This window comes from Macrobrachium nipponense, chromosome 19 (assembly GCF_015104395.2).
Source record: "Macrobrachium nipponense isolate FS-2020 chromosome 19, ASM1510439v2, whole genome shotgun sequence".
Lineage (NCBI taxonomy): Eukaryota > Metazoa > Arthropoda > Malacostraca > Decapoda > Palaemonidae > Macrobrachium > Macrobrachium nipponense.
In genome coordinates, this window is record NC_061088.1 from 85550531 (window position 1) to 85566539 (window position 16009).

A 16009-nucleotide genomic window follows, 5' to 3' on the forward strand; every position below is an offset into this window, starting at 1 on the left:
CACAACAATGAAGGAGAGCGAGCACCTCTCGCAGACATATTCGTAGCCCGTAGGCCATACTACAGGGTTAGGTAAAAGAAGTCTACAGGTAGATTAGCAGGTTCACTACCCTGACTTTTGTTTACTGAATAATTGCGTACATACGAATCATACTTCTTTCTTACGGAATTAGACAAAGTCTACACAAAGAAGCAAGACTCATACCCCTCATGCATACTAAGGGCGGATCTACCGAAGCTTTCGGTAGCCACACCCTATCTTTGCAGACAACCCCCTCTGAAACTAGCCTAACTAGATTCAGATATCTTATGCAAAAATGAATAAAATTCAAATCAATTTAAGATAGCGTATGCCTAGCCACAAATCCAAGTAAATAAATCAAAAGACAATTAGGATACTTAGCGGCAATGAAGTTTCCAAAATCCTAAGACGGAGGTACTGAAAACAGGTGTTTCCAGTACCGGCGACAGAAAAATTATGAATAGAAAACGGGAATGGTTCCTGATACCCGCCTCCCAGCGGCGGGAATGGGTACTAACCACCTGGCCGACTACTGCGTGTGCCGGAGGTTTTTGAAATTCTGTCGGACTTCAGAAAATACAGCTATATATATATCTGACAGGTAAGTTTCATGAACAAAACAATAATTTTTCTTTTATAGTATAGGATACTTACTCCATAATTGGGAGGTTCTAATATGGAATGTGACTGACACTGTTCCATTACCACAAGGAAATGTTTTACCAGTCATGAAAACAAGCAAGAAAAAACCAACTATTGAACAACAAATGCAATTCTGCATTGGAGACCAAGGCTGATAAGGTCCTGTCCCGTGCCAGAGTACAAATTATAAATATGAACTCTAAATGTGATGGAAAAATAAATTAGGGGCACAGTCTCTTCCTAACTGAAATGGAGATACATGAAAGTAGGTAATTATTATCCTAATTGGCTACTACTGAGCCTAATCTACATTCAGGGTTGTTATTTCTAATATGCCTCCTCCAGCTGTTTTTATCTTAAATGGCTCATTTCACAGTTGGTTTTGGCAACTGTATTATGGCCGAGTGCCCTTCCTGACTCCAATCCTCCTTCTGTATTTATCCAGGCTTGAGACCAACACTTCAGACTTTATGCTGTTTAACTTCAGTAATCAGACAAGCAGCGGTGTAAACAACATGGTATGAACATTGGCATTATTATCCTAACTGACCCAAATCATGTAACTTTTCAAGAGGCCCTTCAGTTGCTGAACAATATGTTGAGAAGTCACCACAGATCATAAAAAAAAGTGCCTAAGGACCTGTACATGATATCTTCAATATGGAAAAAAGTAAAGGTAGTCAGAGGGTCCTTGAATTAACTTATGGAGAAATACAGTATATAATAACATACACTATATAGATGCATTCAATCTTTGATAAACTAACAATATGTCAGCTTTTAAAGTCATACCCAGTTATCTTGCTTATTAATTCAAGTCTGGAAAATTAGTTCTTTAGTTTCTATTCCAATATATTCCATTCAAATTTTATAGTGTAACAAACTGATCTTTGAATGGCAAACTGGATTCTACTAATGACTAACATTATCATATTACTTTTACAAGTATAGTAGATAGAAAGCTCTACACTGGAGTAAATAAAGTAGAAATCAAGACTTCTACTCCTTCAAATCACATTAGACTTCTTCACATGCATTCTCTCAATGCAATAAAGATAAAAAGTTTGGATAAAAAGCAATTAAAGCACAAAAATATAGTCATCGATATTGTACTTACTTGTGCATAGACTTCTGTGGAGGACCAGTTTCAGTAGTTTCAGTAAATGAAACTCTCTTGTCAATATTCTTGGCACTTGGTAAATTAGTACGTCTGACAACACCATCAGTTTCTTTGTGAACGTTGCCTTCGTCAGTCTTCTCTACCAAATTACTTTTATTCAGATTAGAGGAACTTCCTGTCTTACCTTTGAGGTTTCCATATTTTTCTGCTTCTTTATGGACCTCTTTCAAAAGTTTTTCCTTAAATTTAAGATTTTCTTCTATCGTCTTTTGGGATTTATTCACATTTTTATCAAAATTATCACAGCCTGACTTGGAAACTTCCCCATTCTGGGTCACGTCTGTTCTGCAGTCTAAAGGAATGTTTTCCAAAGTTTCACTCACTGTTCTTTGGCTCTGTTGGTTATCTTTGGACACCCGAAATGAATTTGTCTTGACGCTTGGTCCATGTTCCGTTGGTGTAGTTCCCCCTGAAGACACCCTTGATGAACTCTGAGATGAGGATCTACTCTGTCTCTTTCTTCTAGAACTCTTTAGGGAGAAAAAAAATTTCATTTTACTAGGCATCTTCACAGAGGGAGAACAAACTGTAGACTGATAAAGATGTCTCTTATTACCACTATCTGACCATGAATCATTTCTCACACGACACTTCTGATAACATCAGATAAGAATCAAAACAGCCTGTTGAAGGTGACATAACCTTAAAATACTGCTGTACGATAAAAATATTTACTTGAGAAAATGTGCTCCATAGGAAACAAGTGATAAATGCAATGTCTATTTAACAAAAATTAAATATAAACTTCCTTCATTGATTTTTCATACATGCTAGTAAATGCCCAGAAATATTCAAAACATAAAATTCCTAAACACCTTACAAAGACCCACTCAAAATAATATTATCACAAAGATTTTAAAGATAATTTACTGCACTAGGTTATTACACTTTATCCACTGCTTTATCAAACCTATGCTAAAAGCATTCTGCTCTATAATCTTAGGATATATATGATGTTGGAACTATGCCCTTTCAGAATCGTCCGGAAAGTCATTCTGGGAACTGATTATAGGTCCATATAATAATGAGAATAAAATACTGACACTTTCATATCAAATACAATCAATACTTTACAAATGTCTTAATTCATCACTCATGACAGACACTGAGCTTAAAACCAACTTGGTAAAATTGTGGTAACCTGTGTTAATGACATTCCTTATAAGAATGCCTTCCTTACTCACAAAAATAATCACTTCTGTTCATTCCAAAGCCAAAACAATCTACAGAAACTACAGTTAACCACATTAATTAACCCTTTTATGGGCTTTATTCTTTTGTCCCCCATCCCCATCTGGTGCAGTATTTTAAACATTGATTCAGTGATACTATAATGTCTAATACATAAAGTGGATGCCCTACACCTAGGTAATTTTAGTTAAAAAACTTAAGTACATATTCAAAATTAAATTTTACATGAGAAAAGGAAATAATAAACTCCTTTTAGTCTGGTCATCGGCACCCTTATCTCCCTTTATGCCCACCTGGGCAGGGAACCAACATACTTCAACATTCATGCCAGTTTCATGTAATTTGTGTTATCATTCTGTAGTAGCATATCTTTGGTAATCTCCAGTGCTTACTTTATTTCACTAAGTTCTGCTGTGAAAACAGAACCATTCATTATGCAAGAAAACATTAATTATGAACAGCCTTCTCTTGACATGATCATGCATCAATAATTACTGCCAAATTCATGTCCTCAAGTTGCACTTGGAATAGCCGAGTGGGTGGGAGGTCTTCACTCTAGATCCTGTAATGATACAGTAACCACTTCTTTAATGATACTTCTCTGGTTGCCTCTACCTTCACAATTCCTTTCTAACTATGATATTTGTTACGGTAGAGTACTGCCCTCTGTTAAAAGTCTTCAGAAATATTTATCAACTTCTTTTCACATGGCACTTCTGTAGTTGCCTCACTTATAGGCAAATGCTGATACTGATTTCTAGTGCAGCATGAGGCTACACTAGAAATTGTCCAGTTCCTCCGATTCATTCAATTCATTCAGCAGAATTGCAAAGTACTGTTACTGTCATTCTATTATTCCATTTTTTTAAATTTACTTAAATTATTATAATCTTTTTACACACTTTGGCTCTTTATATTTTTATATTTCTCCTCATCCACTCCGCTATCAAACTTCTCTTCTCTCTGCTGTGTATAAAAACCAGCAAAATGAGGCTTTAATAAAACAACATTTTGTATCTAAGACTAGAATTATCTTTATACCTTTAAACCTGTTATAAAATTGACAACAAATCTATCGGCACCATCGTGAATGATTTAGGCTAAAGAAGTAATGCACTGATAAAAATGGCAAAGCAAAAGCTATAAAGATAAGCATCCAGTAGAAACATTTATAAAAAGCATCACTTAATAACTATTCGGACAAATATTGATTTTTTATTGCTTTAGGAATAAAATTAAGCACAGACTGGCAATTCACTAGGGTACTACTGTAAGTCCTTTCTTTGATGAGAACAATAAACACTGTATGTATTTGTTTTTCCAGTTTCAAAGAATTCAAATGAACATACAGTATAAAAATGCAAAGTACTAATCTATTGTGGATTTTCCAACTAATCTGCCAAAACAGAATTCTCCTCCATAGTTTGCTACGATGTTATAGCCAATTTATTGTCCAATACGACATTGTGTATGCAGGAAATATTCTCTAAAAGATTTGCATGCATAAACTTCCAAAGCAAGCAAAGAACTGAAAGAAATACACTGGTCTCCAGCAGTTATTCAGCAGACAGTAGTGCTATGATTGGCCCACAAAAATTCAGTATACAGTCGACCCCCACTATTTGCGGACTCATGATTCACGGACTTGCCTATTTGCGGATGTTTCTATGGACCATATAGTATACCCATTATTTGCAGGAAATTCGCATATTCGTAGTATTTTTCACTGAGAGATATTAAAAATTACTGTAATTACAAATAATTTTCATGACTAGATGCACTTTCTGTGATAATTCTATCAAAATACTCAGGTACAGGCAGTCCCCGGGGTTCCGTTCTTGAGACTCGTTGTAAGCCGAAAATCGTCGTAAGCCGGAACATCATCAAAAATCCTAAGAAAACGTTACTTTTAATGCTTTGGGTGCATTGAAAACTATGTAAACTACATTCTTATTGCATTTTTCATCAAAAAAAACTTCAAATATTGATTATTTTGCATTTTTGGTGTCATATTTCTTCAGCCAGATCAGCGCTGAAGGCGTCGTAACCCTGGAAATAATTTCTGATGAATATAATTGAAAAGCGCCTTAACCTCGGAACGTCGTAAGCCGAACCCGTCGTAACCCGAGGACTGCCTGTATAAGCATTTTTAGAATTTTTTTTTAACTATCAAAATAAGCAGTTCTAAGCATTTTTAGAGGGGGAATTAAGTATATTCGCGGGGGTCTGGTACCCATCCATGTATACGGGGGGTCTACTGTATATGTACCACAATCCACTGCAATGGTTGATAATTGTATACAACTTCTTTTTAAAACTACAACAAATACAATGCACATCCCCACATACAATACAATTTCATCTACCTTGCGAACAGCATGCACGAAAGTCTCTCCCAACACTTAATAAAAAATAAAAGGGCAATGATGATGTCATCTGAGCCATTTTTTTGTCTAATTACTATACTAGTACATACAACTACTGTACTAAGAACTTCATTGTACAATGCAAACAATCTAAGTGTCTCACTAATTTAAGAGATGTTTTGCCCATAATAAATCAATAATAAGTACTCAAGACTTCCTCCCTTATTAGCTTTGTTGTACAGGAATCTTACACTAACATATGAAATCCTAAATCTTTATATTCTATCCAAAACACTGACGGCTCATACGTATTCAGGACAGTCAAAACTATATAGTACGTATACTAACCAGGGATATTATCTAAATTTGAAATTTCTTCCCACCTACCATCATGACATCATCATGCAATTAACACAAAATAAATGTCCTATTATCAACATAGTATAAGCAACCTAATTCTTCACATACAAAGCAAGTGAAGGAGAGTAAGATTATCAAGAACTCTACAAAATAGTAGAGCTATAAACCTCTAAAAAGTGTTGCATCAACATGAACTAAAGTGTATCTGTAATCACTGACAAATATATATAAAAAAACAACCAATGGCTATAAACTGAAAACTACAAAACATAGAAACATGTGCTAAAGTGTGAGGCAAATGGTTAGATCAGCAAAAAGCAAAAAAGGAAACATTACAGACTGTTGAAAACTACATACTGTACTGTACTGGACTAAGCTTAAGCCTAAACTACCTTTGAGATGTGTTCTATTTCTATCAGCGTGTCTATGTCTTCACACTTGGAGTGTGAGACTGGTAGTTCTCCTTCAATGGAATGCTGAAAAAGAGATTATTTGCTAGGGTTATCCTATTGAATTAACTAGATTATATTCAAATGAACAGGGAAATTACTTTAGACAACGTCCATGCCAGACAGGTTGTCCAACCTAGCAGTAAGGAGAGAGAGAGAGAGATAAAGAGATAAAGAAAAAGGTACAAAATTGGCATCACGTTCTTTAGATTCATGATGTATGACTGAAGCATCTAAAATTCAAAGACATCAACTGAGCTACTCCACTTTTCCAAAAAAAGTTTTCAAAAAAAGGGCCCATGGGGGGGGAGCATTACTTTGAACCACATTTAGTAAACGGTTCTTTCTTTTAAACCCCAGGGGGGCTTTCTTTTTCGAGAGCCTCAGAGCAAGAAAGATCAACGTCGAAAGGCTCGTGCTGAGAGGGAGAAGGGAGAGAGGAATCCATGCTTGTCATGGAGACATTCATAGAGTTCATGCTGGTACTGGACGAGCTACCGAAACTTCCCCCTGACTGAATCCAACCTGGGATGTCCTGCTCATGTAACAAGAGAAAAACAACTAGTTAACGGAAATGCTAAAAAATTCTCAGCTTATCCTTTTTTTCTTTAATTTCCATTCAGCAGAAACTATACGTTATAAAAATGATATTGTAATGATACAATTAAGTTTGTTCATACTTACCTGGCAGATATATATATAGCTGTATTTTCCGAAGTCCGACAGAAATTAAAAAACTTACGACACATGTAGTGGGAGTCAGGTGGTTAGTACCCATTCCCGCCGCTGGGAGGCGGGTATCAGGAATCATTCCCATTTTCTATTCATAATTTTTATTTCCACTGTCTCCTGAGGGGAGGTGGGTGGGTACTTAATTATATATATCTGCCAGGTAAGTATGAACAAACTTAATTGTATCATTTACAAATTCATTTTGTTCATGAAACTTACCTGTCAGATATATATATAGCTGAATCCCACCTTTGGTGGTGGGAGTAGACAGAATAGAAGATTTAGGAAACATATATATGCAGATAACTGATATCTTGATTTTCCTTACCTGTTAGCTAGCTGACTTCGTGGTTACTGCCGCGTAAGTCTGCTTGTGCTATTAGAGTTGCCAGCGAGGTAGAGACCTATATAGCTGGTGCACTCAAGATGATCTGTCAACGGGGGCGTGACCACGATGTGACTAGACCATTGACCATACAATGAGGGCAACGAAGTAAAAAAAAAACCACCTGGCCTAGTCTACCAAAGGTATAAACACTAAACTAGACTAAAGAAGGGAGATCCGCCTCGGGCGGTCAACCCCACAACCAAAAAACACACACGATTAAAAGCTCACCTAACCACTAAAGGAAAGGATGAGTGCTACCTCCTGCCCCCAAAACAGTGTCTGCAGCGACGTATGGTCCAAGCGACGAGCAATGTTCGTATGTCGCTTTCACCTCCCGCAAGGTAGTGTGAAGCGAACACCGAGTTGCTCCGCCAATATGTGGCACTCAAAATGTCACTGAGTGCCATATTCCTGTGAAAGGCTATCGAGGTCGAAATAGCCCTCACCTCGTGGGCATTCACTTTTAACAGCTTCATGTCACTATCACTACATGTGGAATGAGCTTCCTTAATGGTGTCTCTCAAGAAGAAAGAAAGCGCGTTCTTTGACATGGGAAGATCGGGCTTCTTAACCGAGCACCACAAGTTGCCCGAAGGTCCTCTACAGTCCTTCGTTCTGTCTAGATAGAACTTGAGAGCCCTGACAGGGCACAGGACTCTCTCTGGCTCATTACCCACGATCTCTGTCAAACCCTTGATTTCAAATGTCTTGGGCCAAGGGTTGGACGGGTTTTCGTTCTTTGCTAAGAACATAGGTCTTAAAGAACAAACAGCATCAGAGTTCTTAAACCCAACATGCTTGCTTATAGCCTGGATCTCACTAACTCTCTTCGCCGTCGCCAGAGCAGTTTAGAAAAAAGTGTCTTCCTTGTAAGGTTTCTAAGCGAAGCTAAGTTGAGCGGTTCAAAAAATACTGGACGTCAAAAACTTTAGAACAATGTCTAAGTTCCAAGAAGGGACTCTTGGTTGAGGTACCTTCGAAGTCTCGAAAGACTTAAGAAGATCATGAAGGTCTCTGTTGTTGGCTAAGTCCAGTCCTCTATGCCTAAAGACTACAGAAAGCACACTTCTGTAGCCTTTTATCGTAGGCACCGCTAAGCGAACTTCATTTCTCAAGTAGAGAAGGAAGTCTGCGATCTGGCTCACAGAGGTAGAGGTGGAGGAAATGTCTTTCTTCCTGCACCAGCTCCGGAAAACAGCCCACTTGGATTGGTATACGGCAATAGAAGAAGGTCTTCTTGCCGTTGCGATTGCTTTCGCCACTGGTCTTGAAAAACCCCTCGCTCTGGCCAACTTCTGGATAGTCTGAACGCAGTCAGACTCAGAGCGGGGAGGTTTTTGTGATACCTCTCGAAGTGGGGCTGTTTGAGTAGATCTATCCTTGGAGGCAGAGTCCTCGGAAAGTCTACAAGAAAGGACATGACCTCTGTGAACCAGTCGGTCGCTGGCCAGAAGGGGGCGATGAGAGTCATCCTCGTTCCCTCTGATGCCTGCGAATTTCCTTATTACTTCCCCTAGGATCTTGAACGGGGGAAAGGCATATACGTCTAGTCCCGTCCAGTCCCAAAGAAGGGAACGTCTACTGCTACTGCTCCTGGGTCTAGAACTGGTGAGCAGTACAGCGGGAGTCTCGTTGTCCTGGAAGTTGCGAAGATGTCTACGAGAGGACATCCCCATAACTTCCACAAGAAGTTATGGCATATTTCCTGATGAAGGGTCCACTCCGTCGGCAGAAGTTGACCTTGTCGACTGAGCAGATCTGCACGGACGTTTTCTACCCCTGATATGAATCTCGTCAGTATAGAGACGTCGTGTGCCTTCGCCCATAACAGGATCTCCTTTGCAAGGAAGAACAGGGATCGAGAGTGGGGGTTCCTCCCTGTTTCTTGAGGTATGCCAGGGCTGTGGTGTTGTCCGAGTTGATCTGCACCACATTGCCGGAGACTTCGTACTGAAAGAACTGGAGCGCCAGATGAACTGCTGCCAGCTCCTTGAGGTTATGTGCCAGGACACCTGTTCCCCTCTCCAGGTGCCTGACACTTCCTTCCCCCCCAGTGTTGCTACCCACCCCGTGGAAGACGCGTCAGAAAACACTAGGTCGGGGTTCTGAAGCTTGAGGGAAAGACCTCTGCGAGCTTCAAGGGTCGGTCCACCATCTTAGGTGGGGTTCCTTTACCTCTTCCGATAACACCAGAATCGAATCCAAGTGTTTTGGTGCTTCCAATTGTCGGCAAGGAAGAATTGAAGAGGTCTGAGGTGCAACCTCCCCAGGGAAACAAACTTCTCCAGTGAGGAAATGGTCCCAGCAGACTCATCCATTCCTCACCGAGCATGATTCCTTCCCAGAAAGGTTAACACTTTGCTTAGGCAATCTAGTTGTCGCCCCTGGGACGGAAAAGCCCGAAAAGCCACTGAGTCCATCTGAATCCCCAGATAGACTAAAGACTGAGAAGGGGTCAGATGTGACTTTTTCGAGGTCACCAGAAGTCCCAGGGACTTCGTTAACGACAAAGTCGTGTGAAGGTCTCCAGACACCGGTCTTTCGAGGAGGCTCGTACGAGCCAGTCGTCCAGGTAGAGAGAGATCCTGACATTGGAAAGATGAAGCCACCTCGCAATGTTCTTCATCAAGTAGGGTGAATACCATGGAGCAGTGCTGAGTCCCCTCCAAAGCAGAGAGCCCTGAATTGAAACACTTTTCCTTCAGGACAAACCGCAGGTATTTCCTGGACTGGGGTGGATGGGGACGTGGAAATACGCGTCCTGGAGATCTAGTGAAGCCATCCAATCCCCCGGTCTCAAGGCTCCCATCACTGACTGAGGTGTCTCCATCTTGAACCTCTGCTTGATGACAAAGAGGTTCAGGTTGCTGACATCGAGTACCGGTCGCCATTCCCGACTGCTTTGGCACCAGGAACAGTCTGTTGTAAAATCCGGGGGAATTCAGTCGGAGACCTGTTCTACGGCGTGTTTCACGATCATCTGATCTAACAGATCGTAAAGCACTTGTTGTTTTTCTCCCCGATAGGAAGGAGACATGTCCCTGGTGTCGTAGAACCAGCGGGGGTGGTTTCAGGAACGGGATCCGGTAACCCTTCTTTAAGATGTCCACGGACCATTTGTCCGCACCTCTCTCTTCCCAGGCTTGCGCAAAAAGCTGAAGCCTGGCTCCAACCGGTGACTGAAGGACTTCTGCTTCACTTCTTGTTCTTGGCCAGCGCCGTGGCTCTGCCTCTGGAAGTGCCTCTTCCTCGAGGGGCTGGTCTCGAGGAAGAACTACCTCGAAAGGGCTTCGATTTCTTGAGAATCGAAACTCCCGAGGACGAAGGAACCGCAGGTCTCTTGAAGATTGTGCGAGGAGATCTTGCGTGGCCTCTCCTGTAGACTGGTCGCAATGTCTTTTACCATAGCCTGGGGGAAGAGATGATCCGAAAAAGGAGCGAAAAGCAAGTCTGCTTTTCTGTGACGGAGAAACAGATTTCGCTGTAAAATTGCAAAACAGGGATCTCTTCAAGAGCCCTGTGCAAAAGTGAGCTGTAAGCTCCTCCGAACCATCTCTGACGGCCTTGTCCATGCACGACATTACGCTGGACAGCTCCCCCAGACTAATCGAGTCGGAACTCCTAGACTTGGCATCCAGAACTCCCAAACACCAATCTAGAAAGTTGAAGACCTCTAACGTCCGAAAGAGGCCTTTAAGGTGGTAGTCCATTTCCGTAGTTGACCATGAAACTTTCGAAGAGGACAGGTGAGACCTCCTCGAGGCATCCACAATGCTGGCGAAGTCTCCTTGGGCTGACGAGGGAAGTCTAATACCTACGTTTTTCTTCCTCCGTCTCATACCAAATGCCAGCCTTCCCACTAAGTCTCGAAGGTGGCAGGGCAAAAGAAGTCTTTCCCTGAGACTTCCCTTTCTCCATCCAGTCATGGACCTTACGAAGAGCCCTCTTAGTTGAAAGGGACTTCTTCATCCTGACGAATGCCGAGACCTTGTTGATCTTGGACGAAGAAAGTTGTGAAGGAGGAGAGCGAGGAGCTTCCGGGTGAAACGTCTCTCCAAACTCTGATTGAAGAAGGCGGGTCAAAAACCTGGTAGTCGGAAGAGACTGCCGCCAAAGGTTTTTTCTCGTCATCCACTTCACCGAAAGCGTCACTAACCTCTGCTTCCGACACAGGTGAAGTTGGAGGCAAATAGGCTGGACCAAGACTATCTGGTCTAAGTTTCCACGAGGCGCGTTGCTGTGAAGTGGAAGGAAAGCTGACTCATTAATAGGAACTCCGGTCGTATCTCTAAGACCCGGAGCAACTTGCAAAGACTCATCACAAACAGGTGGGAGGCGACGAAACTCCACATCTTCGTCCACCCGAGCGTCCGCTGGCGCACACCTGGCGTCCACTGGCGCACACCTGGCGTCCACTGGCGCATACCTGGCGTCCACTGGCGCACGCCTGGCTGCAACTAGCGCGGGATTGGCGTCCACTCGCGCGCTGCTGGCGTCCGCTGGCGTCCGCTGGCGCACGCTTGGCGGGTCCACTGGCGTGCGAATGACATTAACTAAGGCGCGCTTAACATCTCGGTGCGCGCTCTGCTTCCGCTGGAGCACTCTTAGATGCAACTGGCGTTCGCTTGGCTTCCGACCGAGCGTCAGGAACGTGAACTTGCACCGAAGCGTTCACGCAAGTATCAAGCTCAATTCGCCCACCGCAAGCTTACGAGCGGGTAATACCGCTTCATGCGCCGAGCGAAAAAGCAAAACTCCTCTTCACGTCCTCCAGAGAGCCGCTGGGGAGTCGCACGAACTCTAGCAGGCGAAGAAAGTGGAGAGATAGACGAGCGAGGAGAGGGAGAGGGAGACCTTCTAGATCTCTTCACAGGCAGACGGTCATCCTTTCTCCTGGGACGTGGTTGCGTCCCTTTCTTAGCAAAGAGCATCAGCAAGCTGTTGCTGCAAAGAGCGCAGGATCTTCTCAGTAGGAGAGGATTCCTTGTCCAGGTGACGGGCTGATCCTGTGAGAAGGCGAGGGCGAGACGCCTTCTTCCTTCTCCCAGAAACTGCCTAGCGCGCGCTCGAGAGCGACTGGGGCGCTCAACAAAGTCATCAGCCGATGACTCCTTACGCTTGCTTCTGTGGCGGGAAGGCTGCCAACACACTCTCAGAGCGATGATCGCCTCTCGAGAGCCAAAAACTGGACGTGAAGCGTCACGATCACCAACGCTCCTTTTCAGCGGGCGTGAAATAGAATGAGAGCTCCACCCTTGTGCGGGGAGGAAGCCTCTGAAGAAGAGAAACACTCTTTCAGGAGGCGTGCACGCGCACGCTCCTTTGGCAGTCTGTGTAACGTCAACAGATACTGCCGAAGGCACGTCAAGAATCGGTGGGGCGTTTCCCCCCCAGTACCCAACCCTCCTGCGGCTTTCGACAACATTGGCCCTCAGTTCCCTGAAACCTGGGAGTCCACAGCGGTCTAGGCCTAGAGGCGAAATGGGGCCGATCTGACGCACCTCCACAAACGAAGGAGCACTGTCACTGCACTTTGCACCTTCACTTTTGCCTTCTAAGGCGAGCACTTTAGATTCTAAATTACGAATCGACTCTAAGATAAGTGTAAGGGTATTACCCTCTACAGACACTGCTTCAGGGCCCGAAGGCAACACTACAGGGTTAGGAGTAGTGATTACAAAGGAGGGTTAGTAGGAGAAACATGAACTTCCTGCCGTTTACCTGAAACGCTCCTGGAGGAAGACCTCCTTAACCTATCCCGTTCAAGCTTACGCAGATAGGACTCATACGCTCTCCATCCAGAATCAGAAAGACACTCACATTCTTGCAGCGACTTTCATACATGCAATCATGCTCTCTGCAACTCTTACACAAAGTATGAGGGTCTACTGATGCTTTCAGTAGCCTACCTCGACAATCACTCTTGGTACAAAACCTGGCGCTAGCCGAACTAGAACCAGACATCTTATTTAAAGAGAAATCAAGCCAAAATCAATCAAATCCACAATTAACGTGTGCCTAGCCACCGATCCAAAAGTCAAGATACCAAAAAATCAAAAAGGGATACTTATAGTAGCCAAGTTTCCTAAATTCAAGACGGAGGTGCTGAAAACTGTGTTTACAACACCGGCGACAGAAAAATTATGAATAGAAAATGGAAATGATTCCTGATACCCGCCTCCCAGCGGCGGGAATGGGTACTAACCACCTGACTCCCACTACGTGTGTCGTAAGTTTTTTAATTTCTGTCGGACTTCGGAAAATACAGCTATATATATATATCTGACAGGTAAGTTTCATGAACAAATCTTTCTTTGATGACACATAACATTATTGTTCACTTTCTCGCAGCAGCACTAAAATTACTTTACATTCTTTTAAAAACTACCAAAAGAAAAATCTTTATACAACTATATATCAATTATCTTTACAAATAATTAGTATGCAAAACCTTTCATTAATTCTACATATATTTCCGGTGACGTACTGTACAATTTATTTAAAAATTAAAGCATGAAGTGATAATCAAGAAATAGATACAGATCAACTTCCTAGTTTTCCAAAAATATTTATCCACCATTCTACAACAAATTAATTGCTATACACAAACATAAAATGACTTCAATACAGAAACTTGATTAGAAAAGGCAAATAGAAATAATTTTATATTTCTGTTACATATGTAAATTTCTACTGAATCTTATATGGATTTTTCATTATAAAAGTGCCAAGAATCCAGAATAGTGTAAAGAAAAAAAGTGTATTCTCATCTCACGTAAGAATCAGTCCACTTAGGAAATCTACTCACCATAGGTATTGCCATTTTCAAGTGCTCCAGCCCAGCCACTAACATGAGAAGGATATGTGTTCGGTGAGGGTCTCTCAAGAGGGCATGCGGGCCATAGTACGTATCTAGCAGCCCCTTGTGACTTGTAAGGGCATGGAGGTATCCCTCCAACTGGCCTTCACTTAAACATAAACACAGCCACGAACGCCCTGTTATAACAGACAGCAAAAAACATATCAGGATATTGCATGATTATGATAAAACTCTGATTTTAACACCTTTCATTGTTCATAATTACTAATATGAAATATGATTTTTTGTACTCTGTTCATGCCAATCACTGTGACGATAATAATGAAATAAAATTGAATCATTTAGTTACACTGAAAGATTATTACTGCATTGCTGTAAAAGTTTCCATAAAAACTGATTAATCAATCAGTTAGTGCTCACTGTCATTGCACGAATTATTCTCAAAAACTTATTTTTTCCTCTATACGCTACTATGAATCAGGGAAGCTGAACTGAAAATGGTCTGTTCCATAAAGTGTATTTCACAAAAAATGTAATATGGGAGGTTTAGCACTGAGCAAATTCTGTATCATCATGATTTCAAAGTCATAGACAAGAAAATAGCTCATAACTTTTAAAAAGTCCACAAAGATGAACAAAAAACTACACAAATACAGGGAAATGCAGGGAAATGTGAAGGCTTTTATTATTGCTTGCATAGTATTTGGGTAAAATATAGGGTCTTTGGTTTTACTTTTCCAAGTTTGTCATGTCAGACCACAAAGACAGTGATCAGAATTACTTTATTTTTGAAATCTAATATACAAATTTAAAACCGGCTGAGGATATTGAAAAGGCAGGCTAATATAAATTTATAGTTGGCTAAGGATATCAACTTGAAAACTAATCCTGTAACATCTAAATTACGTAATGCTGCATTCCTTATGAAAAACTCCAGCAGCAGCATAATATAATAAATAAAAATCTCTTGGTAGAGATCATCATAACCAAACAAGTATGTAGTACTATAGTAGATTCACATCAAACGTGCATTTGATGTCTAAGCAAGTCCCTTACCACTCTTCTGATTGGCTGTTGATTGCCACTCTTCTGATTGGCTGTTGATAAGCCAATCACAGAACTGGAAACCCTCAGTCTCTCTCGAGAGTTCACATAGGCAGGATGTATGTTCCACCTCTCCTGAGGGATACCTTTGAAAGACGTATCCCTCAGTGGAGGTGGAACGCACATCCTGCCTATGTGAAGTCTCTTGAGAGACTGAGAGTTTCCAGCCCTGTTTGACCCTTTGGGCTTATTTCAACAGCCCCAAGTTCAAGGAGCGTCGTAAGCGACTGGCCTAAACATCAAATGCACGGTTGATGTGAATCTACTATAGCAATCTGTTCAGTACCTTTGGCTATGGGTTTTGTTGCATATGGGAGGTTGTTGAGCATAGACAGTGATGGCTTATCAAGAAGGGAGGACACTGCTGCCCAGTATCCTCTGTTAAGGGAGTGTAGCCCGTGTAGAAGGGCAGCATCGAGGCTCAACACCAGCCATCTTCCTGTGCAGGCCCGGACACACCCAACTCCACACCATTCTATCTGTGCCTGAGGAAGAAAAGACAGTATATGAACAAAAGTGGCAGCTCTGAAATAAATTTTAAAACGCACTTACAAAAATGTACTGCATCTTAAGACTATTGTTATCGGTCTGTAAAGTATAAGGCAAATAATATGTATAGTATGTTTAATATTTCATTTTGTGTAAAAAAAGGTTACTCAATAACATGCACATTACCATGCCGTTACAAATGTCTGATGTCGAATGAGGTCTGATAACTTCTAGAAATCTGTATGATCTCATACTACTGTATCTATT

The 16009-nt window shown here is 41.8% G+C and overlaps 1 protein-coding gene across 1 annotated transcript in view; it reads right to left on the reverse strand.

Annotated features, from left to right (window-relative positions):
* The window catches only part of LOC135218733 (uncharacterized), an 81385-nt gene that overhangs the window by 21984 nt on the left and 43392 nt on the right, over nt 1–16009 (reverse strand). Inside the window, 5 exon segments of the mRNA XM_064255186.1 lie at nt 1781–2313; nt 6153–6236; nt 6565–6744; nt 14138–14325; nt 15540–15738. Coding sequence (XP_064111256.1) covers nt 1781–2313; nt 6153–6236; nt 6565–6744; nt 14138–14325; nt 15540–15738 — 1184 coding nt within the window.